This window comes from Penicillium citrinum, assembly GCF_028827155.1.
Source record: "Penicillium citrinum strain IBT 23319 chromosome Unknown utg000001l:1.0-4955037.0:1.0-4956770.0, whole genome shotgun sequence".
In the NCBI taxonomy this organism is placed as follows: Eukaryota; Fungi; Ascomycota; class Eurotiomycetes; order Eurotiales; family Aspergillaceae; genus Penicillium; species Penicillium citrinum.
Genome location: NW_026622686.1, coordinates 1,664,216 through 1,691,570, shown reverse-complemented (window position 1 = coordinate 1,691,570; position 27,355 = coordinate 1,664,216). Strand labels below are relative to the sequence as shown.

Sequence of the window (27,355 nt, the reverse complement as noted above, 5' to 3'; positions counted from 1 at the left end):
TGGCGGAGAATTGTCTTTGTGAATGAAAGGATATGAGCTTGTGTTGTGCGACGGCGTTTGGCGGACGAACGAATCGAGAAAAGATGGAGTGAGGGAGATAATTATTGGTTGCGTCCACCCAAGCAATAAGAAGAAGATCTTCTTTCTCCAAATCCCCAGTTGCAGTAGCTCTCTTTTAAGCCAAAGTAGATCAGATCAGATCAGATCAACTGCAGTGAATGTCTGCACAAAACCCCAGTCATTTGTCAGTGGCAATTAACAATAACATGAATTCAACTCAAAGATGTAGCCCCACTAACCAATACAACAAGTCAAGGCCGTATAATCAACCCACCAAGTCAAGCTGGTCAAAGACCTTCCTGCTTTGAAGTCGAATCGAACAAAAATCACCAACAAAACGCGGGCAGAACGCAACTGCACGGGACTAAGGCGGTGACTACGCGACGCGCCAGAGCGATTTTACTCAAGTTGGAAATGGACAAGATTAGACTATCAATCTATAGAATGAAGATCTTAATGGGCTGATTTATTAGAGAACTACAAATGTAAATGAATGAATAATTACCTGGATGATGTTTATCATGAGATATTCGCATTAAGTAACTCTCCCCATTAAGGGCATAGAATAGAATACATGAATACCATCCCCGAACCAAACCGGCCACCCCCCTCAACTTCAAGGGAAAATGAACTCGGTCAAAAGTAAAAAGCAAAAGGGAAAGAAGCACAGGAAGAAATCTCTTAGGAAATAACCTCAGATGAAACGGGAGGGAGGAGATGGAGATGTTTTTGTCGAGGACAATAGAGAGAGGGAGGAGAGCGACAATGCTTTTGTACAAAGAGAGAGAGCAATATGAGACATGCAAATGACAATAAGGAAAAGGAACCGCCATGGGTTTCCATGTAGAGGGAATGGGAAATGAAAAAGAAAAAAAAAAGGAAGGGGGAAAGAAAGAGGAGTGAGAAGAAAGAAATGAAAAGGAAATGCGCCGAACCACCGCCAGGTGGAGGTATACCAAACGCCTGCTTTCTATTGGGGGAATATCAAGGCTGTGTGAATATAAGGGAAAGGGCGAAGAAATGAAGTGAAGCGGACTGCAGAAAGGAAGAACGCAAAAAATAGAATATCGCACAGCATTTTGCTCATGAGAAGATGGTAAAGGAGGGATCAACAGAGTCTGCGAAGAGACAGGGATCACACCAGTCACCAAAGTAGAGATGGGAGGTCGTCATTGGCAAATCATCAAATTAGATCAAGACAAGGTCCGAAGTATCCTTAGAACGCATGAGCAACGGGCTCCCCAGGGGCACGGAACGGATCTTGAACGGGCTCTTGTCCGTGACTGGACTCCATCCGCTGAAGCATAGCAGCTGATGTGAAATCATTGCTCTGTTCGAAACTTTGTCGCACACGTTCAAAGGAATGTCGCGTCCGTTCGTGGGAACGTCGAACATAGTCCACTGACTGGGGTCGCGGATACTGATCGAGACTTGCAGTATAGTTGGTTCCGTTGCTACCATTCTGGCTGCGCGGGTTATGACCATTTTGATGAACACTAGCTGGTGGATAAAAAGGCCGCTCGTCATCGGGGATGCCGGGGTCTTGCTTCATTTGCGGCTGGATCGGCTTAGCCAGCTCTGAAGAGGCCGCCGAGTCATCACTCGGTGCGACCTTCCCGGCCTCCACTTTTGGGGAAACGATGTCGTCCTGATCTTCCAAATGCTTAAACTTGCCGAGCGTGACCTGTTCACGAATGATATCGACGTCCAGGGGAAAGAATACCTTTTGAACGGCATTATAAGTGAAGCGAGGCAGCAGAGATATCATGCAAGTAAGCAACAAGACGATCCAGAAGCTCAGAGCCCCGTAAACCTCAGCAGCCGAGTTGTAGAATTGACCAGAGGCAGTGAAGCAAGAGTAGATACCAGTCCAGAAGAAGATCAGCAGACAACTGATAGCATTGATCAGGCAAGTGAACCAGTCCCAGCGGTAAGTGTTCATCATGATATAGACGTTACTTGCGATAACGGCACAAGAGGCAACGAGGACACCCATGCGAGTGCGGTCGGCGATATCGCGTCCGTTTTCAGTGGCGAAGTTTGCAACTGCATAGAGCTCATAAGGCATGAAGAAGCAGATGATTGACTGGTACAGACCATCGGCCATATACATCCAAAACTTCAACTGCGACCATTCCTTGCGCTCAATACCACGCATGTAAAGCTGAGGCACTGCAAGAGAAACTTTGTCATCAACATCTTGGTCGAAGATACCCATGAAAATAACAGGCAAAGAAGTGAATGCCAGGTTGACAAGAATGATGTAAGTATAGTCGAAGAGGTACGAGCCGTCGAAATCGTTGTATACACAGTACCAGAAAAGGGCAAATGTCCAAACCAAGTTCTTGTAGAAGAAGTTGGCAGTACACTCACCCAAACGGCGGTATGACCATCTTCCATGGACAAGAAGCAGACGCTGAAGGAATCGGAACTGTCCAATAGCGTAATCCGAAGACATCACAGCCTGTCGACCTTCTTCACCAGCAATACCAACACCAACATCAGCCTCTTGAATCATAGCCACATCGTTGGCACCGTCACCAATGGAGAGGGCCATAATGTTCAGACCATGTCGGACCATATTGACGACGGCAGCCTTTTGCGATGGACTGACACGACAGCAGAGAACCGCCTTGCACTGCTTGCAAAGCAGCAGGAATTTCTGCTTCAATTCGTCCGTGAGCATCAACTTGAGGGTTTCGCCGTCCACAATGACTGCGTGAGTAGCTTCAGGTGGAGTATGATCCTGACGCGCAGCAATGAGCTCCTCGTCCGAACCGGTCAGTCCAAAGGTTTGAAGATGCTTATCCAGCTCTGCGGATGCCTGGTCATTCTGGCCCTCACCGACGTTGAGGACAATCAGATCCATGTTGTTGTTCAGCAGATTACAAGAGAAACCAATGTTGATAGCAGTCTCGACTTTGTCGCCAGTAAGAACCCAAAGCTTGATACCAGCATCCGCGAGCAGTTGAATTGTATCTGGCACGCCATCCTGTAGACGATCCTCGATTGCAGTACCACCAAGAAGCATAAGCTCCTGCTCGATCTGGCTTGAGACCTTCTCCAGCTTTTCCTCGCGCATCTCAATCGCTGCGGCAGCGACGTCGTGTTCACGGTTCCAAGCCTGATACTCCTCCTCACTAAGGAGACGATCGGCAATGCACAAAGTTCTCAAACCCTCCTTGGCATATTCTTCCAAATGCTCTGCCGTCTTTCGTCGGAGGTCCTGTTGTTTTCCACGAGCGAGGCGAGAATAGATAATACTATCGGCACCCTTGCAGAAGAGACGAATAGTACCATCTGGCATGCGGATAATCGCACTCATACGCTTACGCGATGAGTTGAACTCAAGAGTGTTCAGAACGGTATAGGTACGCTCTTCTCCCATGACATTCAAAAGCAGGTCATCGCCAGCGCGACCAAGAACTGTAAAGCCACAATCGCGAGCGGTACTGACAAGAGCCGCCTCATCGGGTGACTGCGCCTTGAACTCAATTTGAGGGGGATCACCAGGAGTGTGCTCTGTAATGACAGTATGGCAGACGGCAAGAGCAAGCATGAAGTGTTCCGCAGCCTTCTTCTGTTCATCGCCAGATTGTCCAGAGATGTCGGTAACGAAGTTCGGAGCGATAAAAGTCAGGTTCTCATCTTTCAGATAGGGGTTATCATGGATACGGCGCAGACCGTCAAGCATAGTCACGCTATCAGCAGCGATTTGCGCTCGGACTTGAGCAGCCTCTTCGTCGGCATTGACGCCCTCGCGACGCCGCATTCCGACTTGTGCTTCAGTGTACGCTTCACCATAGGAAGTGCCGTTGATCGTTGCTTTCTTGAACTCCATGACGTTTTGCGTGAGAGTGCCAGTCTTGTCCGAAAAGATATACTCGACTTGGCCAACGTCATCTGAAATGTTCCACGATTTGGGTACACAGTAGAGACCCAGCCGCTCGTAGTACATGTACAAATCACTATGGATGAAGACGGCCTGAATCGTGCGAACAATCTCAAGTGAGATATAGAGCGAAATGGGAACCAAGTTCTGGAAAAGAATAACAGCTGTCCAGAATGTGACGATACCAGTGACGGGGGGAGTGCCTCCGTAAGAACCATAGTCGAAGAAATCCAACGATTTGTCTGGGGCAGCCCACGCAATACCGTTCACGATACCCGCGACAAGACACATGATGAAAAGGATGATGAAGTTGTAGATGACATTCCAGTTGAGATCCTTCGCAAGGCGGGCACGCTTAGCAGGGGTAGCTCCGGAGTTGAGCATGATTTTACTCTCTCCACCAGTAAAGACAACAACACCAAGGACCCATTCAGTGCTGCGGAGCGAACATCCACGGAGAAGCATATTGTTGATGGTAATAGGCTCGACCATTTCCTTGCGAGGGGCTTCTGGATAATTGGGATCACGCTGGTCCCAACGAATCGCACCATTATAGGCGTAAAGATTAGGGTGTGGAGCCTCACTCTCAATGGTGAACTCGGATTTCTCGCAGTCTCGGGCATGACGAACTTGGCGACCACAGTGAAGAGCGTGACGGACCTTTAAATTCGTCTCACCATCCAGTCCCTTGGTCTCGACGTAACACGCGCCATCGGGATCGGATGTGGAGAGAATCACAATATCGGCGGGAATTGGATCTTCGTTATACAACCGAACAAAATCACCGACTTGAATGTTTTTCCATGTGTCCCGCTTGAAACGTCCCTTGCCGGTGGTCTGCTTGGACGAGTCAACCACTGATCCAGATTTCTTGTCGGGATGGGTTGGGGACATCAAATTGTCTCGATTGGCGCTTTCGGGAGAAAGGAACTTGTTCTCGCTCGCAGCCGGCCATGCTTCACGGGCTTCGTGCTGGGGCGACTGCACATCGGTCATTGGAATGGCGACCTCGCCTGTAACCATCGAATCGCGGTTTGAGTACATTCCCGATTGGCGCGGAGTAGCAGTGGTCATGAATGAATCACGACGCTGACCAGCTCCCTCCTCCTCCGACTCCTGGCTCTTCTTGAATTGGGCCTTCATCCACTTGTAAGAGGAAATTGTACCCCGAGTGCAGGCCTTCTTGAAGCGGCGCCATGGGCCAATATTGTCCTCGGTCGAATTGACATTTGTCCAGTCGATCAGGCGATATACCGGTGAGTTGTTGACTTGGTTGTCAGAGACGGTTCGTCCCCAATCTTCAATTGCGTCCTTAATGGCAGTGACCACGATAATCACAATCAAGGGGACGGCGTTGAGACCAGGGTTGTTGGCACCGAAAATGGGGAAGAACTAAATACAATAGTTTAAGTTAGCAAGAAAATAATTGATCAAAGGGGAGTAGCGAAGGGCCAGATCGTTTTCGTAGCTCTGGGTGACGTACGTTGAGAATAATAACAAACAAGAAGTAAATATTGGCGATGTTATGGAACTGCAGAAAGATGTTCTTTGGGACGAAAGTAAGCGCGGTGTATTTAGCGGTGCGAATCTTGTTTCTGGGATAGGCCATCTTCAACTGTCCTTCTTCATCGCGTTCGGATTCAGGGATCGGGATGTTGAAGTAAATCGTTCGATTCTCATTCTCTGGTTGAACTTCCCCCGTCGTTGACGCATTGTCACCAGCTGAACTTGTAGCATTGGACTTTCGCTTCTCATCTCTCAATTCAGATCGTTTATGGAAACGATCAATAATGGAGACTCGTTTCCGCACGCCACCGGTGCCGGCCTGGCGCGTGGTAGCCCATCTTTGTCGCTTGGTTGGCTTCGAAATGTTACTCGGAACATTACTTGGAACTTCCTGAATATCACCTGCTCCTCCATCATTATTATTATCCCCAGGAAAATGCACGGAAGCCATCTAGGCTACTGTTGCGCCCAACGGGGGCATAAAACTTGACGATGTTGTCCTTGGGAATCCGACACGGACGACCATCCACTGTAGGTATCGGAAATCGAATGGCGAATATAGCCGAGTCGTCGATTGTAAAGCTTAAATATTCACCGAGAAACAAATGATGATAGGTTCGAGATCATTTGTGGAGGAGGGGGGAGTGGAAGAAGTCGCGAGTATTGGGGGGGGTGGAAATTGTAAGAACGCGCGGATACGAGCGGGTTCCAAGGGGAATCGAGTATAAGTTGAAAGAAAGGAAGTCGACGATTGACGGGGAGGATACTGAATCACCCACACGGGGCCATACAATCTAGTCGAAAATAGAAGGGGAAAGGGGTTGGGATAGTGAAAGAGAGGAGGGGATGATGAACAAGCAAAAAGAAGAGATGGAAGAAGATGGGGGAATTTCGAGGGGCGAGCAGAAAGTGAAGATTGTCCGGCTTGGAAATGCAATGTTGGTATGGTACCGTATTGTAAACGGTGCTGACATGCCGGCTTGGTCAGCGGCTTGTTACTATTGAATATAGCATCCATCAGCAATCAGTAATCACTATTTAATGAGATATTAGATGTATTCATAATTTTATTTGACTCTATCTAATTGAATTGGTTCAGTATGTCAATATTCAATCATGATAATAATGATAATAATATATACTAATCGACGCTGATAGATATGAATGCTGATAATATAATAATACCGTAACTCCGGTATGAAAGGGTTTTACCAGCCTCCCGGCCTCATGTCTGGTTCACATCTACAGAATTTTTGGCTGTGGCAACGGAGGTGATCTTCGGCATTGAACGCCTTATGGATGTACGCTTGGGAGGGTTGTTCCGGGGTTTACATCTTCACATCTCTCTCTCTCTCTGCAGTGAAATGTATGAAATGTACCATGTACTCCAGGTTATTTTGGGAATGGCCCCTTCTGCGGAGGCACACAGCCTCGTATTGCCAGCTGGTTAATCTGCCTCACTAAGCACTACCATGTGCATACATAGGACATACATTGTGTACATACTATGTATATGCATATTAGTTACCACGTTATGTACGGAGTCCGGAGTATGAATTTTTTATGTACAAGGTAGACCGTTATCTCCGTTGTACTATGTACTATGTATTCTGCAATTCACCACAACCTCTCCGTACGGCCCCGTCTGGAATCTCCTCTAGATCCGGGTCCGTCCTCCATCCGGAGTACCATCGAGTCTACCGGATCAAACTATCGGGTCTAGACAGGGGCGCATCTCGGCAACATTATAACTTCGTCCGAGCTTCACCGACTTAATCCCTTCGGTAGTCCGAATAGTCCCTCTGTATGTGAGTATGTAGACTCAGTATTAGACGGACCCCCGGAATAACCTCAGAAGCGCAAAGGCCACCTTGCTGTTCAAGATGTTTTGCTCTCTCTCCCTCTCTCTCTGTCTGTCTCGGTCGGAGCATCACACCTGAAACGACCGGCGACACGGCACGAGCGTCCACTCCACCTGACTCATCATGTCGACTCCACCCATAGATTCGATGTGGAAGGTTTTGAGATGTTGTCATTGGTGGTCCAATGTCATTCCCTTCTGGGCAGAATTCTGGGCAAGTCATCGGTTAGCGCAAACTGGATCTTTCAGAGCGGAGCCTCTTGTCTGGGTTAATATGCATTGCATTGCACAGCAACTGCATTCATTATACGGAGATGTACTCCGTAGACAATTGAATCAAATCAATCGTGGAGAATATTTTGCAGAATCCGTAGACTCCTCTAGATAGATCATGTCGGTCTTACCCTTTTCCCCTCCCCTTTACCCCTTTTTTCCCCCCGGGGGGGGGGGTTGTGTTTCTTTTCTGTCTTCCACACGATGGATGCACTGTTCCTTCTTGGCTCCAAACCATTGTCCTGAAAAAAATCCATCGTGTGGCAGTGGCCCCCTCAGGCAAAGCGGACCCCGATGTTGATCACTGTAACTTGCCGGCTCCTGTAGCTCCAGTCGGAAACCTTTGTCCCCGTATTATGTATCCCTGTATCCTATGCTCCATACTGTCTGGGATCCGTATGTATTTCTGTACTCCTTACTATGTATGTACATAGTAGCAGGCGGGCAGTGTTGAGTGATGTTGAACAGGCACCCACGTTGGCAAACACCAAGAGATGGAGCGGGTCACTTTTGATCAGGTTGCAAGGGAGGATGAGATTGCAGGACACTTGGCTTCAAATAGAAACCTGACATCTCCATTCAGTTCAATCAAAACATGACAGAGCGTCGTCAGCCCGCGCGGATCGGCCATGAACCACGGTGGAGCAAGACGGTGCGATTCGTAAAGTTAAATCGGATCGACGGTAATTGCCCCTGAACGTCTGGATGAGTGTCAGTACTATCCATACATAGTAGTATTAGTGAGTACATAGTACAATACATGGTAGTAGTAGATTCGAATTGAATTTGAACTCGAAGTGGTTTTGGCGGAGAATGGTAGATGTGAAGTATTGAAGATGGTGTTGCATTGTAGTGGTTAGTTAGTCCTTGTTCATCGATATAGATATTCAGCGTTGGAAATATATGCAAATCCATGTTTACGTGCCATCACTACTAATTATTAGTAATAATATTCTAATTTCTAGTATAAAAGTATTAAAGGTTCTTACTTCTTACTTCGTATTCAATGATAGATGATAATAGAGGTCTATTATCATTATAATTGAATTTCTAGACCTTATATCCATAGTGTATATAGTATTTAATGGTTTAGTTTCTCCTGGATGTACCTTTCCATATTATTTTGTAAGTGCGGGTACTTGGTAAAGACCGGTCAGGTGACTTCGCGCTGCGCGACGCGGAGTAAATCCAACAGCGTCGCAACTTGCAGTGAGCACTTTGGATTCTCCTCATTCACAACTTTGAATGTTTCTCGCGATGAGATCGCTGAAGAGCTATTTTGCTCCACCTTCTTACGATGCGACTCGAACGGGAGTAACTTCTGGGAAGAAAGGTGCCCTTGAGATTGAAGATTCAACTGTCCAACCTTCCTCGTCCCCGCTATCTGATCCCCCACCATCCTCGAATGCGACGATATCGACCCCGATCCCAGATTCTTCAAGTGGCCCAAGCGCTCAACTGCATGAATCTCTAAATAGAAACCTATCAGATCATGTACCGAGACCGTCCCCTCGAGAAGATAGCTTCCTGAGTACCGCATCGACTGGGCTCTCGTCTACCTTCGACGCCAGCTCCCAGCGCATCATCAAAGGAGGGAAGGAGGTCGTCATTAGCTCCGATGGCGAAGAGACGGACGAGTTAGAAGATCTTGAAGACCCATCCACGCTTTTTGCATCGTCGCCAAAGCCCGCTTCGAAGACTGAGCCCGCCGCTTCAAAGCCCATACGATCAGACAGAGCATACCTCGCCCAGCTTACGGCGCAAAAGAAATACAAGAACGACATCAACACCCTTGTTCACGATGCCGTGGATGATGACGAGATCGAGGCGAAAGTCGCCAAGATCAAGGCAAGCTTTGCTCAGCCCAAAAAGAAACTCGCCACCCCCGAAAATGCAGGAGACAGCACGGGCATCAATGAAGGCATGTTGACGTCTGCATTAGGCGATGTCGAGGAAGAAGATGGCCCCGGACTACAGCGTCTACTGAAAGCTGTTCGGAGAACAGAAGCTCTCGACCAAGATCGAGTTTGGCGATTCTTCGACCACGATCCCAAGATCTCTACCACACTCGACTTTCCGAATCATTGTTTTCCACCAGGGTCTAATTTGGCAGCGCTCCGAGGTCAGCTTCAATGAAACGTTGGGATTGAAGTTTTTACTGATGTGTGCAGAGCCCGAGTCCCGTACACGTATGATTTTATCGGGCACTCTTGAATTCGCAGCTTCACTTGGGCGTCTCCCAGATGAATTCATCCTCTGGCTTTTTTGGTCCAGTGAGTATTGAATTCCACGATTGTCTGCTTCGATCGTGGAACTGACATGCAAACAGTTCCCCACGAGTCTCGCGATGCTCTAAGGAAAGCATATTACCGAATCATTGTAGTAAGTCCATTCTTCCAGAGTCTCTATTCCCGATACTGACCGAGATAGAATGTTCCCCGCAAGTTTATCCAAACGCATATTCGCCCGAATGATATAGATACCCTGTTTAGACAATTAGGGGCGAAACCTCAAGCTCTCGAGCTTACCACTGTTGTTGTCGAAGAGCCTGTGGATCGTAAGACCTGCCGGCGGATTTTTGTCTGATTCGCGAACGTTCTGATTTTTCCCTTATCATTAGAATTGCCCTACGATTCCCGCTTCAAAGCCCGACCAAATCTACTCTCCATTTTATGTTTTATTCAAGACGCTTCTGAGCTGTGAGCTTTCTCCCAAGTGCAGCCTCGCTGGCTACGACTCACAGTATGCAGGTTTTCGGTCGATGTTAGAGCGCATGCAAGTCATATTCTGTTGCGAATTTCCCTAGACAATTCGTTGGCACACGACTATACCATCCATGCCAAACTGCAGAGTGCCTTGACTGCACTACTAGAAAATGTTTCCGAAGTGGATATTGACGATATGGTATGCACAAACCCTTCGACGCCTTTTCTTTCAAAGGATATTCACTAATTGACTCCAGGAACGTCAACTTAGTACCAATCTCTACAACACCGTTAAAGATGCACAGTTCCAAAGTCGCATGATACAGCATATCTTGCCTACATCGCCTTGGATTTCGCTTCTTCGATATCGCCTTGCTGTATCATTTTTGCTCCAAGATCCTGCCCCCCCTCAACGAGTCCGTCGAGGAGGTTCTCAACCCTGAAAGACTTACACAGATCATCCGAGATCCCCGATTTCAAATTAATATAGACAAAGGGAATGAAGTCGACTGCGACTATGGTGTGGTGATTGCCCTTTCCCAACTTCTCGAAGTGGCCCTTAACACCTCATTGTACGATATCCGTTACAAACAGGCCGACACGGAAAAGGAGTTCAATGCCGCCATTGATCAGTTAGCAATGCAACTCAAGAAAAACTTTAGCGCGATGAAGGAATCTGGAGCTTCGCATCTTAAACGAATGCTAGCCAAGGGAGCTCTTGAAACCCTTCATTATCGACTGGTTTACTCCGTTCGATCTAAGCCACCACCCAAGAAGACGCCATTCAAATCTTTCGCCAAGGAAGGGGGCAGCATTAACAATTATTTCAACAAAACCAGCGCTAGTGCTGGAAGGGATCCTACAACAATGCCTTTCCGGTGACATTGACATCCGAATTGATTACTATGAGTTGATGGTGTTTGGATGAGGACACTCGCATATAGATAGTACTACACCGGGAGGATGAACATATGGCTAATGAACGTGACGACTTTATGATCATCAAGAGAACAGAGTAGCTTGAAGTGTTTTTGCTTACATGCAATTGTGAGACCGAGATTTCTGTAAAAAGTTTATTCCAGATATGAGAATCAGATGAACGCTCAGAGAGAAGTTGACCTTGTGGGATAGGTCGGTCATGAGATGTGCAAAGAAACCTCCCTCTCTATGGAAAACAACCAGAGGAGTAACGTAGGAGCCCGGAACTATAGAACAAGAGAGGAAAAAGAGAAACAAAACCGGGCAAGCCGGAAAAAAAAAGGTATAATCAAACAACACAGACTAATCAAAGAACCGACGGTTCTCATTCTTTCCAAAGAGCGTCTCCCGAACGACGGGGAGAGCATCAATCTCCAACAATCGCAAACGCTCCTCAAAGGTATTGTTGATTTCGATCTTACCCTGTCCACCAACAACAACCACACCACCAGCGCTGTACAAAAGTTAGCCCATGACCCAAAAAAAAATACCAAGAGATCAATTTGAGACGTGGTCACTTACGACCCCTCCGGTAAAGGCTCCGACTCATCGATAGAGAGAGCAACCTCTTTACCAACATTCTTCTGGAATTCCTTCGCAGCCCCCTCCAACGCTTTCTTAACGCTATCATAATCCTTCTTACGTGCGCGGACCTCAGCCTTATCCTCATTCAGATAGTACAAACCCTCCACGATGAGACTCTGCAGCATGCCTTCATACTTCTTCTTGTCACTTGCCGCAACCTTAGAGACTTGATCGCGAGCCTTTTGAAACAGTTCATCCAGAAGTTCCTGACGACCACCCAATACACGGAGACGAGTCCGATTCGCCAGAGTGGACCGAGTAATCTGTTGAGACATGGCGGCCTGTTTAAACTTCTTCTCGTAGAGGGTATCGATGGCGGCGGTCTCCTGGCGGACTAGTTTCGATTTCTCAATTGCGAATTCCTCATCGGCCTTGAGTTGAATCTCTCGAGCCTTTTCCATGGCTTCTTGTCGGATGAAGGCGGTCATCTTACGGAGCTCGCCCGCGACCTAGATTGGGGGGGTAAATTAAGACCACGGGGTCAGCTTCGGAACTAGTCCTTGCAGGGTTTTGGAATGGCAGGGGTATCACCAAATGACTTACCTGGTCATCCGAGAGTGCATGTTGCGACATGATGAATAGAGAAAATATGTGGAAGTAGAAAGTTGTGATATAAAAAGTGGATGGAATGACGTTGGGAATGAGAAGAGGAAGAAGAGAGGTTGAAAGGTGCAAATCGTCCGCCTTTTGGAGAAGCTCTCTCCGCCTCCCGCCAAGCCTTTGAACTGCTCTTCTTCCCTTTTCAACTTCTCTTCTTTCTCTTCTCATTCCCCTTCAACCTCCTTTTGAAAATTTAACTCAACCCTTGGGTTCCTTTTTTCGCCCTTTTCACCCTCAGTTGAAATCTTTAAAATGGATTCCGTGCTCCGGTAGCTTCGACTTTCCATTTATTGGTCCCACCTCATCCGTCTTGTTTTCGACCCCGGTCCATGCGTGATACTCCGGATACTGTGAAGATGGGAAACCTGGGGAACTTGTCACCACAGGGTAGTGTCGCTGTGAGTGGACTAGATCCGTGAATACATATATATCTATATATGTATATGTATAAGAGAATACAATATGGACAGTCTTGGCTAATATCTACAGGTCGGCATTATCGTGGGGCTCATCTCAACCAGTCTGCAGGCCATCGGACTCACCCTTCAGCGCAAATCCCACCTACTTGAAGATGAAAAACCTCTCTACGATGTGCGCCGTCCTCCATATAAGCGCCGTCGATGGCAGTTAGGTATGACTATGTTCGTCATCTCGAATATTGTCGGCAGTACAATCCAAATTACCACTCTTCCACTTCCGGTGCTATCTACACTTCAAGCGGTCAGTCAATAGTTCTCTCTCCTCCATCCCCCTTTCTCCTTTGATCGGGGATTTCGGATTTCGAGACTAATACGTATCACCGGGGAAATAGTCTGGACTCGTATTTAATACTATTTTCGCTACTCTCATTCTGGGCGAACCCTTCACTCGCTATTCTTTTGCTGGGACCTTCCTAGTCTGCATCGGTGCTATCTTGATCGCAACATTCGGCGCTATTGGAGAACCTGCACATACACTCAACCAACTGCTAAAGCTCTTGCATGGTCAACCATTTCTGATATGGATGGTAGCCACACTTGTCTTGGTAGTCCTTATTCTCATCGGATCAAAACTGTTGAAGACATGTCTTCCAGGATCCCGGTCGAAACCCGTCGCAGGCGGACATTTCACAGCCCACAACTTGCGCGCACAGAGTCGTATGAAGCTGTTTCGGGGTATGTGTTATGGCTCTGTCAGTGGAATACTATCAGCCCACTCGCTGCTGCTGGCCAAGTCAGCGGTGGAGCTATTGGTACGCACGATCGTCGATCGCGTGAACCAGTTTAATCGCTGGCAGTCATGGGTGATCTTGCTGGGCATGATTTTCTTAGCTCTAACACAACTGTTCTACCTACATCGCGGATTGAAGCTGTGCAGTACCAGTGTTTTATATCCGTTTGTTTTTTGCATTTACAATGTCATCGCCATCATGGATGGCCTGATCTACTTCCGTCAACTCGGAGACCTATCGGGACTCCATGCAGGGTTAATTGCCCTAGGAACAGTGATTTTGTTGGCCGGTGTCCTCTGTCTATCCTGGCGTCTCGAGGATATCGACAGTCATGCCGCCGTCACTGTTGTGGGGCCTACACAAACCGGTCTTGGACCCGGAATGGCCGTTGTCGAGGAACAAGACTCGGCGTCTGGTCTACTGGATGGCAGAGAGGACGAAGAATCAAGGATAGGTGATCAAACAGGAGAACGAGAGTCTCTCCTCCACGGTTCCATCCGACCTCGACATTTCTCTACATTCCAACGCACACGCGCACCTAGTCTTCCACATATCCCATCAATCGATAAACATGAAGCTGCAGACCTGAATGCAGCCTCCATCTGGGCTGAACTAGATGACTCCGACTACGAATTTGCCGACTCTCAAACTCGCCGGGGTAGCTCAAGCAACGGAGTAGGACGACGCCACGGGCTCTCTCGTCATTCAACCATTGGTCCAATCCCTCAACATCGCCGACGAGGAAATCGTCGCTCAACTCCAGTAAACCAAAACAACGTCTGGCGTCGAGCTTCCGGACCGTTATCCGGATTAATAGGTTCCCAACGCAGACGTGCAATATCAACCCAATTACCCTCATCCAATTCACAAGGAATAAACGGATACGGAACCCTCGAAGAAATCGAAACCAATCAGCACAGACCAGGCGAACAACGAAATACACCCACCGGTTTTCTCGCAGGTCCGAGAAGATCATTACTGGGAATCTGGCAACAAGGTCGAAATTATTTCTCTCGGACTAACCCGCAGGCGGGTAGTCGAATAAGACGAATTGAGAACGAAGCTTCATCACCATTATTACCTCGTATCGAGGCCCGCGAGGCCTGTCCATGGGTATCATCACAAGATAGAGATTCAGAGGAAATGCCCTCATCACTCTAGATCAGACCCGTATCCACGAGATCATTTCCTTATATATATCCTCGGTTCATTCGAATCCATTCCCGCCTGTACAGTAGGGACAAAGCAGATCGTTCCATTGCATTCCCATTCTCATTCTCTTATATCATATATGAAGTGAAGTTGCTTCCGTCTACGATACCAATACCATCTCTTTATCTGCCATTTGTGAAAATAATTAATAAACCGGGTCTTCTTTTACCTTTTACTCTTTTCAATTGTCAATTACAGTAATATTCCAAGGGATAAGGATTGATTGCATTGATTGATCCGAATTATACATCGTATACACTATACACCCATCGATTCTCAATTCTCAATCCTAACCACGAGATACAACCTTGTAAACTTAACCAATTTGAACTACACCAAATATAGTACGATACCATACCAAATCCAATAAAAAAAGCACAGACGCAAACAGGAATATGGAAATCTCAAAGAAACATAGTTGGGATTAGACTCGAGAAAGAGGTGGAAATAATACCAGTCAAATAATGGAAGGGGGAGAGGGTCATATGAGATAAAAACAAGACAAGATTTCAAAATGGAACATAGGATAATAAAAAAAATAAAAAAGACATAATAAAAGACCATTTGGAAAAGCCAGAATCCCTCCGAAGGGCTGGTAAACCACGCCAACAAATCAATGCACCACGAACACCACCAACCTCAGCCATACTGTCTAGTGGAGAGGGGGATAAAGGAGGGGGAAAGGGTAGAAAAACCAGATCATTGCTAGAATAGCGTTTGAAGATCTGAATTTGCGTTTGCTTGGTTTGCTTGCGCACTTGATCTCTCTTATTTTCAAACAGGGTTGGATTGCGAGGGAAATTGGAAGCGTGTTTCTCTGTTTCTTCTTTTTTTTTCTTCGTTTCTCTCTTTTTTTTCGTTTCTTTTTTTCGTGTTTGTTTCTTTCGAGGGTTTCCATGACTGGAAGCAAGAAGTCGAAAATAGGGACAAATGGGGTGTGTTTTGCTGATGGACATTCACTCATGTTGTTCGACTTGTTCAAACAGTGTTGGAACACAACATTGGTGAAAGGCCAAATGATTTCTGTAAACCGTTTCCAGAGAGAATGTACACTTCACAGGATTGGTAGAATGGAAGTCATCGCACACAAACACACACACACACACACACATACGCACAGGGCAAGGCGGGAATCGTATGGTCCCACTAGGGAAGAAAGAGAGTAAGAGAGAGGTTAAGTGGAGAGGGAGAGGGAAGGATCAGCACAAGAGGGACGGGTGACGGGTATCAAATGAACGCGAGAGATTGGCGCAAAGAAAGGGACGAGAAGAGAAGGCAACAATCCGAGACCCTCTGAACCGCAATGCGCAGCAAAAGAAGAAGGGGAAAGTCAAACGCTTATGCGGTAGGCTGGTGCTGCGGGGGCATACGGTTGCCCACGGGCATGCCAGGGTATTGACCACCGGCTTGCTGTTGCTGCTGGAGGTTCTGGTAGTAGGCCATCTGTTGCTGCTGCTCGTTGGTCATATAGCCAGGGTGCATTCCGGGGCGACCCATGTTGGGCTGAGGAGCGTTGACATTGTTGTGCGCCACGTCCTCGGGGGCCTCGGGGGGAACATCGGCAGCGTCGACGCCATTCTCGCTGGTTGTAGGGTCGGGAGCGTTCAAGCAGGCCTGGAAATAGTATGGTCAGATGGATGCTCAAAAAATGCGGCCAGGAGGACAGGAGCAAGAAATATAAAAAAAAAATAAAAAATAAAAAAGACAAAGCTTACCTGAATTAGGTTCTTACCCTCAGCCTTGGTGACGAGCGGCTGCAGCTTAGGGGTGGTGAAAGTATAGACCAGGCCGGTCTCGGAGACGACCAAGAGAAGGACCTGAGTGCCAGTGAGGACCGACAATTCGTATGCCTGGGGAGTGGGTAAGAAGTTAGCTAATTTGGTTTTAAATGCAAATCAGATGAACGCGAGAATATAAAATGTTTTTTTAAAAGAGTCGAGACACGTTGGCGGTGGGTAATAAGTATATAGATTGGGGGGGGTGGATGTTGGTTGGAGATGGGGAGTAGATATAGAGATGTACTGTATATAGGGTGGGCCCGAGAGGGGAAACGCGAGCGTACCTTCTTCATAATACCGGCCTTGCGCTTGGAGAAGGTGATGTGGCGACGCGACTTATCCTGGATGAACTTGATCTCAATCTTGCGACGCTCACGACCGGGTTTATCATCATCATCGTCGTCGTCTTCGGCACTAATGCGGCCGCGCTTGGTACCACGGGCATCAGCGCCGTTGCCGGGCTGTTGCAGGTCATCGTGACCAGGGGAGAGTTTCTCGTCGACAGCAGCCAAGTCGGCCATGATGGGGAAGAGGAAGAGAGAGAGAAAAGAGGATATAAAATAGACAAGAAGATTGGAGTCGTAGAAAGGAGGAGAGGAAAGAAGATTCGAGGATAGCCAAAAGGGGAAGGGAATCGTAGATACCCAATCGAGTAACGCGTTTTTGGGGGGGAACTTCGCAGGGTTAAAAAGAAGGAAAGTCGGGGAGTTTGAATGAATTTGGGAGGGAAGAGGGGAAAGATGAGCGAAGAAGGCAAAGTGCGGTTGATTCTGGGTAGGCGGTGAGTGGGCGGTAAGCTCAGTATCAGCGGCAGAACACTTCGATTACATTGAACACGCGGTAATTTACATTTTCAGTGCTGGGACATTCAACGCGGTCGGTTTCAGTACGGTATTGTGTCTTTCCCCTCTGGGTCCACTCAGTATAGATCCTACAGCTGTGCGTATTCATACAGTAATAATATATGATGATATAGTATAAGATCATATCTACAGAGTAATAAAGAAATAATACTAGTATTAAGTATAAAGTATACTCATACTTCATACTGAACACTAAGTACCAAATCACTTGTATACAATACCGTACTCTGGAGTGGAAGTATCTGGCATTCTGCATTCCGCCGCACTCATTTGGCCCCCACCGGGAACAGTCCAGACCGTGCCAGCCCCGCAGTGGGTGTACATCCTAGTAGTTAATTAGTGTATGTAGAGTAGAGTAAAGTAGTATATATCAACAATATAATATATTAGCAAAGAGGTAAAATAATATTGAAGTATTACATTATTCATATATACACTAATAATATATCCATATTACATTGACATGCTAAATACTGTACATGGTAGTATAACATTACTCACGCGGAATGTGTGGAAATACTAGCACGCCTCCTGCCGGAGATCGTCCGCTTGCGGAAGAACTATGTACTAACTACCAAAACTATGTATGTATGTACACACTGTATCTAAGTATAGAAATATTCATGTCTGCAGCATCAGATACCATGTACCTGCAGATAACTTGATTCATTCATTGGCAGTAAATATAACAATTATACTATAATCTACTCTAGAAATAATTAGTACTACAGCTTGTGGATGTCGATTTCCTTTGTCTTCGGATTAAGCATACCACGGTACTCATACTATTACTATGCACTGGGTATTTCAAACATGCCAACGAGACTATGGATAAATAGATAACACAATGATTCATTACAACTACTATTAGATTGAAAGATAGGTACACTAGTAAGGAGTCAGACAGAATCAGTCTGTTCAGATGAGATAATAAATACTAGTACACAAATACAAATACGTGATATTGTGCTTGCTTGTGTACTGGTGACGCCCACATATACTTGCTGGCCGGGTTGTACTACCACTGCCCAGTGGTAGTTACTAGTATCACAACACTCAGTGCATCGGAGGATTATCAGCGACAGACGGGTGCCCACGTCAAGGTTAACCTTACAAGTAGTGGACTCTACTAGTGTAACTAGTAACTAGTGCATTGTGTATAGAAAGTTCCGTTCTTCATATGGCTTGTGGCTCGCCTATCCACGCGGGCCGATCCGGAATCTTGACTATATATAGCTTGTTGAAAGATGATATGACTACAGTAGGAGTAAGATTTGGAAAGGAAATAGCAATATTATCGAGCAGACTCATCATATTCTGGCATAATGAACAACAGTTCAACGCTAATCACCAACGAAGACCAAATAAAGTCTCCGGTTCAAGTCTATTTTTACAAATGCAGTTTGTCCATCACTTTCACGAGGAAAGTCCAGACAAAATAAATGGAGAAAGAGACGACCAAGATAAGAAAGGTTTGAAAAAGAACCACAAGGAAGGACGAAAAGAAGCAAGTCCCTGCGAAGATCAAAGCAAGCGATACTAGACGATGATCTCAGAGTAGACAGTTTGGGCACTCAAGGCCGGGATATAGGGAAGTACATAAATTTCCACATGGTTCCTGCACCAGAATGGACTCCGCCAATGCTAACGCCGGATAAATGGACATATCAGAAACTGGAGGACGCGGAATTCAGGTCACGATCACGAGTCTCATCCGGTAAAAGAGATAGGTTGGGGGGTGGTTTTTTGAGGTTGAGGTCGAATATTGAGGGTTTAGATAAGAAGGCTTGGTCGATGCAAATGAATTGTCGTCGTGATGTGTAGGGAGAAAAAATAGAGAAAATGGGTGGTGAAAAGAAAGGTAAATAAGGGATAAGGAAAAAAATAATAGTAAAGGGAACTGGAATCATGTGCAGCGAAGTGAAGATGTCGAACAGCCGTGAAAAAAAAAAGAAGAGGAAATAGGAAAACACCCAAGGACCAGCCTTTAGTTACTGGTGGGGGCTTTTTATCTTCAACGGGGAGCAACGAGTAAATCAGCCGAAGAAAATATAATAGAACAGTGAAATGAGATCATTGCTGCTTGGTACCCTGGATATAGTGGTCGCTGATACCACCACCACCGCCACCCTTGGGGCCGAGCCAGACAATTTCAATCACACTGTGGCCCTCATCTTCCTCACGAACATAGAATTGGTGGACGTTGTCACCAACCACGTAGGCGTTGGAGAGCAACCACCGGTCCTTGGCGATACCCTCGTTCTCGGCGGGACGCAGAGGACCCAGGCGCTCCTCGAAACCACGGGGGTCCTCGGGCCAGGTCTTCTCGGTCGCATCAAAGTTGATGGCATCATCAGGCACGTTCTTACCATAGGTGTACTTCACCAGGGAATAACCGTTGGTCAAGACCCAGAAATGGCGAACCTTCTCACCAGAAGATGGGTCGACAATCTCCTCTTGGTCGAACACCCAGCGGCGCAGAACGGACTTACGGCCCGCCGCAGCAGCCACAGTGGTCATCTTCACAACATCCTTGGAGTACCAGCTGTTCCAGTGGTGCATGGATTCGATCTTGCGACCAGACTCGTACACACCGTCAACAGGGTCGGTCATATCCATCTGGTAGAGCGAGGGCCAGAGGGTCAGAGGGGTGTCACCGAATCGCTGGATACACTGTCCAAGCTTCTGGTCACCGGGCTGCTCACCCCAAGACTGGCACTCATCGTAGTACTTCCAGAGGACATCGAGCAAAGGCTTGGACACAAACACGCCGGCACCACCGAAAGCGATGTGGCCGAAAGTGTCGACCTGCCAGCTGGCCTCGGACAGAGAACCAATGTAGTGCTTCTTCTTCTCATCGAAAAGTTTCAGTTCCTTCGCAATTGTAGGCAGGGAGAGGAAGAAAGTGTCATCATCGCTGAAACCAACCCAGGTGGTGTGGGGGCGGTGCTTGCGGATGTGCTCGATGAACGCCTCGACCATACCGAAGTAACGAGCAGTGAAGTCCAGGGGAGAGGCGATCAGAGTCAGATCAAGACCGCGGTTACGGAAGTAGGTCTCCTGCTTCTCCAGGTCATCGTCGGATTCAGGAACCAGAACAATCAGACCAGCCTTGGTGTTACCATAGGTATAGAGCAGAGAGGGGAGCAAGCGATCGAGACGGTCCACGGTGGTCGCCAGACCAAACAGCAGCTTGGAGGTTTCCTCGACATCATCATCGGCGGCGACATCGACATCAATGATCTCAGGGCAGATGAAACTCTCCTGCTTATTGACCGGGGAGACAACCATACCGCGTTCCATCTGGACCATGGGAGGCAGAACAGGTTTCTCAATATCCTCCAAAGTGTGGAATTCCGCATCGGGGTTCACATGGCGAGGACGGAAGTAGGCGCGAGTGTAATTCTTGCGTGGAAGCCATTCGGAGAAAGGAAGGGGGGGCGGCCAACTTAGGGTCGACCTCGCAAGTGTTGGATGCAGTGTCTAGCGTGGCTTGACTGGAGGGATCTAAGTTGGGAGTGTTGCTGGTCGCCAAATTGACGCGATCAATGGGGTTCTTGAAGCGAATGAAGGCGGTTCGATCGTAGCGTTCCATACACCAGAAGAACACACCAATCGACACCAAAGCAATCAACGGGAATACCGTCTTGAGCCGAAAGAGAGGCATCTTGACGGTCGATGGCGACGACTTCTCAAACATGTACTCGAAATTGGGGGGAAAGATGTGAAGACGAATGACTTTCGGATTTTTTGGGGGGGAAGGTTACACCCTTTGAGAGCGGAAGACTCTTTAAGGTGATATTCGGCGATGGGGGAGGAAGAAGCCAAAAACGGATCGTGGCGTGTTCCAAATTCGGCGGAGAATTGAAAATGGAAATTGGGAGATAAGGATTTCGTGTAGTAAATAGACTTAACGAGAGGAATGTAATCCCGAAGTCGAGAAAGAATGTACCGAAGCGTGGCTTTTTTTTTCTTTTCTCTCTCTTATTTGGTAAAGAATGGCTGGCAGATCAAATGCCGGGGATCAACGAGAGGCTGGCAGCGTCGGGACCTGCGACACCAGGTTTGTAGATAGAGAGGCCGGGAAAGTAGAACTAGGTAGAAAGGGAGGGGAAGACAAAGTCGAGTCGAGAGATCTCAACTCGGCTGGACGCACTGTCCAGAAGCGAAAGCAATGCTTTGACTGAGGAGGAGGGAGGAGAGAAGGAGGAGGTTGAAGGTTGAAGAGGGAAAAAAAGGGAGACGAGCAGGTCAACTTTGAATCGCCGGGGGATTTTGGGGGGGGGGGGGGTCACGTTATTACGGGGGAATACGCGTACGGTAATTTACTATATTATATGTCTACATTATACAGTTATACAGTTGAGTATACAAATCTCAACTATATCGTATACTATAGAGAATGATATAGTAAGTATAATAAAGAATAGATATTAATCTATGATTGATCATGATCGTAAGTATACATAGGAGTTGAAGTACTCTGTATACTTCTCTCTATTATTCTGTTCTTCTGTTTATTCTCCGTGCTCGTGGAATGCAGACAATAAAGATCGACAAACAACTTGCTGGATCGAATCGACCAGCTGGCTTGTTCGATCTGTCTATTCTAAGTTCTATCTCCGCGGCCTATTATAGCGATGATGATCCTTCAGCGTAACTGTACAGTGTACAATACTTTCTGTTCATCCACTCCAATATACTGCACGGAGTATGTAACTTTGGCTACGGAGTCTTCCGTACGGAGTCCAGAGATCACCGGGACCGTTCTGGACGATCAAGATTGTCCTGTAGATAATGATATACATAGTATCTACAGTATAGCTATAGTATTACTTGTAATATAGGGTACCAGGTAATGTTCAGGTGATGAGTTCCGGCCCTTCAAGGAGGGCATCATGATGATGCGCGGATATCAAGTTGATACGTCATTAAATACCTAGTCCACTTACTATATACTATATACTACCTAGTATATACATATATATCTGTTAAATGGTTATTATCGATGACCTAGAATGTAAATGCATCATGGATACCCAATGTCAACATGTACAGACATATATACTATGTATGTATGTATATATAGATAGATACATAATCTAGTGATATGTACTAAATGTATTGTCCTTACATTACATCGTCGTACAGGAAATGATCTGAAGTCGATCGCCCTGGCGTCCAACCGCCTCGACCAACAAGAATCCACCCGGAGGCCCCAGAGTGGCCAGCTTCATCCCCACCGACGCGTGTCCTTCAGGGCTCCCCTTCAAACGACTCTCTCACCTGGTGGAACAATGTGTCTGCGTGGCCATGAAGTGAGAGACCCTGAAAGCTTATCCGACGGAGTGGTCCATTGCCATTTGCCATTCTCATTTCGCTTTACTGTCCTGTACATCCACTCACCTCAGGAGTATTGTATGTACTCCGTACTCAGGTCAGCTCCTCTTCAGTGGCGACTCTTCAGCCGTGGTCTTTGGTCTTCCTGTACTTGTTGGGTGGGTCGCGATCGACACAGGCACCATTTCACTCCCCTGGGCTCAGGCCATGAGACCCTCGGCCTCATTGCCATTGAGACAGCTGCGTCATGGGCGTCGTGATCACACTGTTCTATATATATTAAACCTGGTGGCGGCTCGTTTCACAGCCTAGATCCTTCAGTCTTCCTTCTTACTCTGTACGTACAGATGGTACAGTACATACTATACTTGAATAAGATGAAGGACTAGATTGAATACTGTACTAAACAGACTGGAAGATTCACTATTCCCTTTCCATACTAGAGTCGTTCGAGAGTCTAAGCGACGTTTAACCTTAACGACTGCACGATGCAGGCGTCACTGGCCACTTCAACCAGCCAAGTGGCCAAGTAATTAGATCACTTGGCAGTTCCGTCTACTATTTTGAGGAAATTATCATGAAAATACCTCCAAATACCAACCACTACAGAGCACATCAGTATTTTCAACTTGAAATGCACTCACTACATGCATCATTAGTACAATCCTGATCTCTGTATTGCATAGTCTCCCGGACCACACGCTGAACGGTGCGAAGGAAAGTTAAGCTCGAAGCGCCACGGTTCTTGGCAATGCTGTCAATGTGGAAAAGAAAGGAGAAAAAAAGGGAAATTAAAGATACACAGAATCTATGGTACAGTACACATTTACTCCGTATTAGAGGGGAGAGAAAAAAGGAATTTCAGGGGTTTAGCGGCGACGACCCGCTTGAAACGGCAGAGAAGATTCGGTCAGACCCTGAAAAAGTCTACGACTAAGTGGACCTCAGCCCCTGATCGTCAGTCCCCTTCCTTTGCCCTTCGAATATTCCAGGGCTGATGCCAGTGGTCGGGTCGGAACCGACATGTGGATCCGTCTGATCAGTATTCTTGTGTACAGTACATATGTACAGCAAGGGTTGGCGAAGTAGTTAGTATACATAAATTTAGGGTACTACTATGTATATAGTGTACTATGTAGACGATATCGGTAGAATACTTCGACAATCATCTCGGCCCTGTAAACCCAAACCAGCAAATGATAGTGGGATCATTCGAAATTGGTCCAATCAATGATGCCATTCGTCGCCAACTGACGCCTTTATCACGCACATCCGTTTGTGCATGGGCGTATTCAGGGCTTTTAACCCGCTTAGGTCTGGTGCTTACAGGAAAGCCCCCACTTGGATGTTCGTTGATACCAGGAATAAACTACTGTATTGTACATAGTATGTGCGATGGCCATGCAAATACTGCATGATACATATAGTATATGATACAGAAAGGACAAATGAATCAATTTACCTACTATATCTCTAGTTGTGATGAATGACTCGCACGAATATATAGACATAGACTCAAAAATATTACACAGAAGTATTCAGAAGGATAAATTTCAAACCAGTCTACTGTATTCCCAAAGTCCGTTATCTGCAGTTAATAAAATATCCATCCATTCCAAAATGTCGGGGAACCATCAGCGTTCGTCAGTCCCACCATGGTCCGGGTAGATGAATGACTCCGAGATTATCATTGGTGCTCACCCTGTCACCGGAAATGAAGCTTTGCCCATTGTCCCACTGTGCGGCGGAGCCTGCTGCTGCTGCTTCGGCAGTCATCTATATCTGATGATTGGTGCGGGCGGGTGTTTCAGTTGAGGATGGTTTGCTTCAATCGCAGTTGGCGTGGGTGGATTTTGCAGATTTGAGGATTGATCTTATTGGATTTAGCGACAGTTCATTCTTAAGTGATATCAGAATATTCCAAGGTTCAGATGGTATACAGTACAGTGCTACTTTTATGTACTATGTACAAAATAATCCAAGAGAATTTTGACGTTAACATTTACTAGTAGACTCCCTTAGTCTACAGTACAACGCAATGCTGAAGATATAGTCATGATCACGAAGAGATTTTCATCTTCCTCATGTGTCGTGTCTCTGCCGCTATATCCATGTGGCCTATGGATATATTTTAGATAGACAAGTTATTTATATACAAGGAAACCTCACTGGTCAGCTCTGAATGAACGCGCTCCCTTTGGCTGTACTGTAAGAATTCTATTATATTTTTCGGTAAGATCGCATTTAACATCTTTGAATGAATTATGCATCTTGAGTGACTCCATCAATTAGTACGCATTATAGCAATATATACAACATTATCTCCAGTCTACTTCCTGGTAGTGGCGCATTTTATATTTTATAGTACTTCAACTCGGGGTGGTATCAATAGCTTCAAACTAACACCCTTTCTATTTATTAATCTTCTCGCATCCTCGTATCATGTCAATACTTTCATAGAATGCTCGATCTTGTAAAAAAACAGCCTGAATCGTGCATGGAGTACGGCTACGTATATGCATGTGCATCCGCCATACTCAAGCTCGGTCCGCTCGGATGAATGCACATTTTTGCCTCGGCCATGCGATACCTACTCCTCTTTAATTATACATGATAATGAATGAAGAATATATGCAAAGTGATTCCAATGAGTACATACACCAAATATCATGTATATTAGTACTATGTACTACTAAGAAGCGTCCCCTCATTTATGGCTCCTTCCATCGACTACGCAGTACCTTCTTCAACTTCCACTCACATCTCAAAGTTAACAGTTTTGCAATCCTTTGATCAACATGGGCTTCAGCACAGTACAAGAATTTGATCAAGTGAGCGTGATAGCTTCAAAGTCCCCAGATCCACAAGTTGACTCTACCAGGCCTATAAAAGTGTACACGATGCATTCGCAACAGGAGCGACTAGAAACAAAAATTGGAGACGACAACAGCTCAAACGCACCTGGTGGATGATTGAAGATAACAAAGACGAGATCTGCAACGTTCTCTATACCGACCTCCATCGACACCGACAAGAAAGCTTCCTCTCAGACCTCGCCATGGTCCAAGCCGATATCCTGCATACCCTCAACCAACTCGACGAATGGACCAAGGATGAAAAGCCAACAAGGCGAGACTTGATCAATTTCATGGGTGGAACAGTCATACGTCAAGAACCGAAGGGAGTTGCTCTCATTATCGGTGCTTGGAATTTCCCCATCTTGCTTCTCCTACAGCCGATGGTTGCCGCCATCGCTGGGGGCTGTGCTGTGATTCTGAAGCCTTCGGATATGGCACCTGCCACGCAAGACTTGCTTATGAAGATCATTCCACAGTACTTGGACCGTGACTCCATTCGCTGCATTAGTGCCGGACCAAAAGAGATGCAGCATATACTGGAGCAGCGTTACAACCATATATTCTATACAGGCTCTGCCAACGTAGGCAAGATTGTGCATGCAGCAGCTGCAAAGCATCTTACTTCGACTACACTCGAGCTGGGAGGCCTTGCACCGGCAATTGTCACAGCATCCGCCGACGTCGAATTATCAGCCAAGCATATCGCTGCCACAAAATTTACCAATGCTGGACAGGTATGCACAACATGTCCCCAGAGCTCATTGAAGATATATCTGATTAGCTTCGAATATGGCAGATCTGCCTCAACGTCAATCATGTTCTCGTCGATCCTACCATTAAAGAGGCCTTGATAACCAGCTTGATCAAGCATTTCACCGTATTCATGGGCAGTGAACCGCAGCCGGAATACTACACCCATATCATAAACACACGCAACTTCGATCGCCTCGACACACTTCTCAACGAGACAAATGGCACAATAGTTTATGGCGGACATCGAAATCGCGAAACTCGCTTCTTCGCCCCGACGATAGTTACAAATCTTCAACCGAATGATCCTCTCCTCACAACAGAACTATTCGGTCCCATCCTCCCAATTCTCGAATCAACCCTTGACCAGGCAATCAGCTTCACAAAACAGACAGAGATTCCCCTCGCAATCTACGGCTTCACTCAAGACGAAACAGAGAAGCAACGCATCCTCTCCGAGACCCAGTCTGGCGGCGTCACGTTCAATGATTGTACATTGCATGTTATTGCCAAGGACGCACCATTCGGAGGCACGGGTGGTAGTGGTCATGGATATTATCACGGTCCGTATGGCATTAGAGAATTCTCACATTTGAGAACGTACACGAATGCTCTTCCTGCTTGGATGGAGGGTGTGATGGCGACGAGATATCCTCCTTACTCAGATATGAAGTTGGAGAAATTATTCCCGCCAGTTAAGCCTGGTTTTGATCGTGAGGGCAATGATTTATCTATTCGTAGTTGGAAGAAATGGGGAATCGGGATGGGTCTTGTCGTCCTTGTATTGGGAATTGCCCTGAGCGATCAGAGTCAAGGATTTATTTCGGGGGTGTTTGAGAATGTGCAGGTTTTTTAATTCATGGGTAGCGAGACTTGCTTATCAA

The 27,355-nt window shown here is 46.7% G+C and overlaps 7 protein-coding genes across 7 annotated transcripts; 3 read left to right on the top strand and 4 right to left on the bottom strand.

The window, feature by feature from the left end:
* Positions 1-1,276: 1,276 nt before the first annotated feature.
* On the bottom strand, positions 1,277-5,909 carry N7469_000627 (uncharacterized protein; the record flags this gene model as incomplete). Its single annotated transcript, XM_056639547.1, has 2 exons — positions 1,277-5,344; positions 5,436-5,909. 2 exons carry the CDS (start codon positions 5,907-5,909, stop codon positions 1,277-1,279), a joined length of 4,542 nt encoding a protein of 1,513 aa, XP_056505304.1.
* A 2,940-nt stretch (positions 5,910-8,849) lies between these two features.
* N7469_000626 (uncharacterized protein) lies at positions 8,850-11,179 on the top strand (the record flags this gene model as incomplete). Its single annotated transcript, XM_056639546.1, has 8 exons — positions 8,850-9,714; positions 9,764-9,865; positions 9,922-9,974; positions 10,023-10,149; positions 10,213-10,291; positions 10,343-10,496; positions 10,555-10,726; positions 10,794-11,179. 8 exons carry the CDS (start codon positions 8,850-8,852, stop codon positions 11,177-11,179), a joined length of 1,938 nt encoding a protein of 645 aa, XP_056505303.1.
* A 399-nt stretch (positions 11,180-11,578) lies between these two features.
* Positions 11,579-12,433, bottom strand: N7469_000625 (H(+)-transporting V1 sector ATPase subunit E; the record flags this gene model as incomplete). Its single annotated transcript, XM_056639545.1, has 3 exons — positions 11,579-11,729; positions 11,798-12,309; positions 12,404-12,433. 3 exons carry the CDS (start codon positions 12,431-12,433, stop codon positions 11,579-11,581), a joined length of 693 nt encoding a protein of 230 aa, XP_056505302.1.
* Positions 12,434-12,816: 383 nt separating this feature from the next.
* Positions 12,817-14,831, top strand: N7469_000624 (uncharacterized protein; the record flags this gene model as incomplete). The annotated part of the gene is made up of 3 exons (XM_056639544.1): positions 12,817-12,858; positions 12,950-13,180; positions 13,272-14,831. The coding sequence occupies 3 exons, from the start codon at positions 12,817-12,819 to the stop codon at positions 14,829-14,831; spliced, it is 1,833 nt and encodes a 610-aa protein (XP_056505301.1).
* A 1,389-nt stretch (positions 14,832-16,220) lies between these two features.
* Positions 16,221-17,181, bottom strand: N7469_000623 (Transcription factor of morphogenesis MCM1; the record flags this gene model as incomplete). The annotated part of the gene is made up of 3 exons (XM_056639543.1): positions 16,221-16,496; positions 16,598-16,732; positions 16,945-17,181. 3 exons carry the CDS (start codon positions 17,179-17,181, stop codon positions 16,221-16,223), a joined length of 648 nt encoding a protein of 215 aa, XP_056505300.1.
* Positions 17,182-19,596: 2,415 nt separating this feature from the next.
* On the bottom strand, positions 19,597-21,223 carry gfsA (glycosyltransferase family 31 protein; the record flags this gene model as incomplete). The annotated part of the gene is made up of 2 exons (XM_056639542.1): positions 19,597-20,928; positions 20,984-21,223. The coding sequence occupies 2 exons, from the start codon at positions 21,221-21,223 to the stop codon at positions 19,597-19,599; spliced, it is 1,572 nt and encodes a 523-aa protein (XP_056505299.1).
* Positions 21,224-25,661: 4,438 nt separating this feature from the next.
* On the top strand, positions 25,662-27,327 carry N7469_000621 (uncharacterized protein; the record flags this gene model as incomplete). Its single annotated transcript, XM_056639541.1, has 3 exons — positions 25,662-25,694; positions 25,745-26,455; positions 26,518-27,327. The coding sequence occupies 3 exons, from the start codon at positions 25,662-25,664 to the stop codon at positions 27,325-27,327; spliced, it is 1,554 nt and encodes a 517-aa protein (XP_056505298.1).
* Between the last annotated feature and the right edge of the window lie 28 nt (positions 27,328-27,355).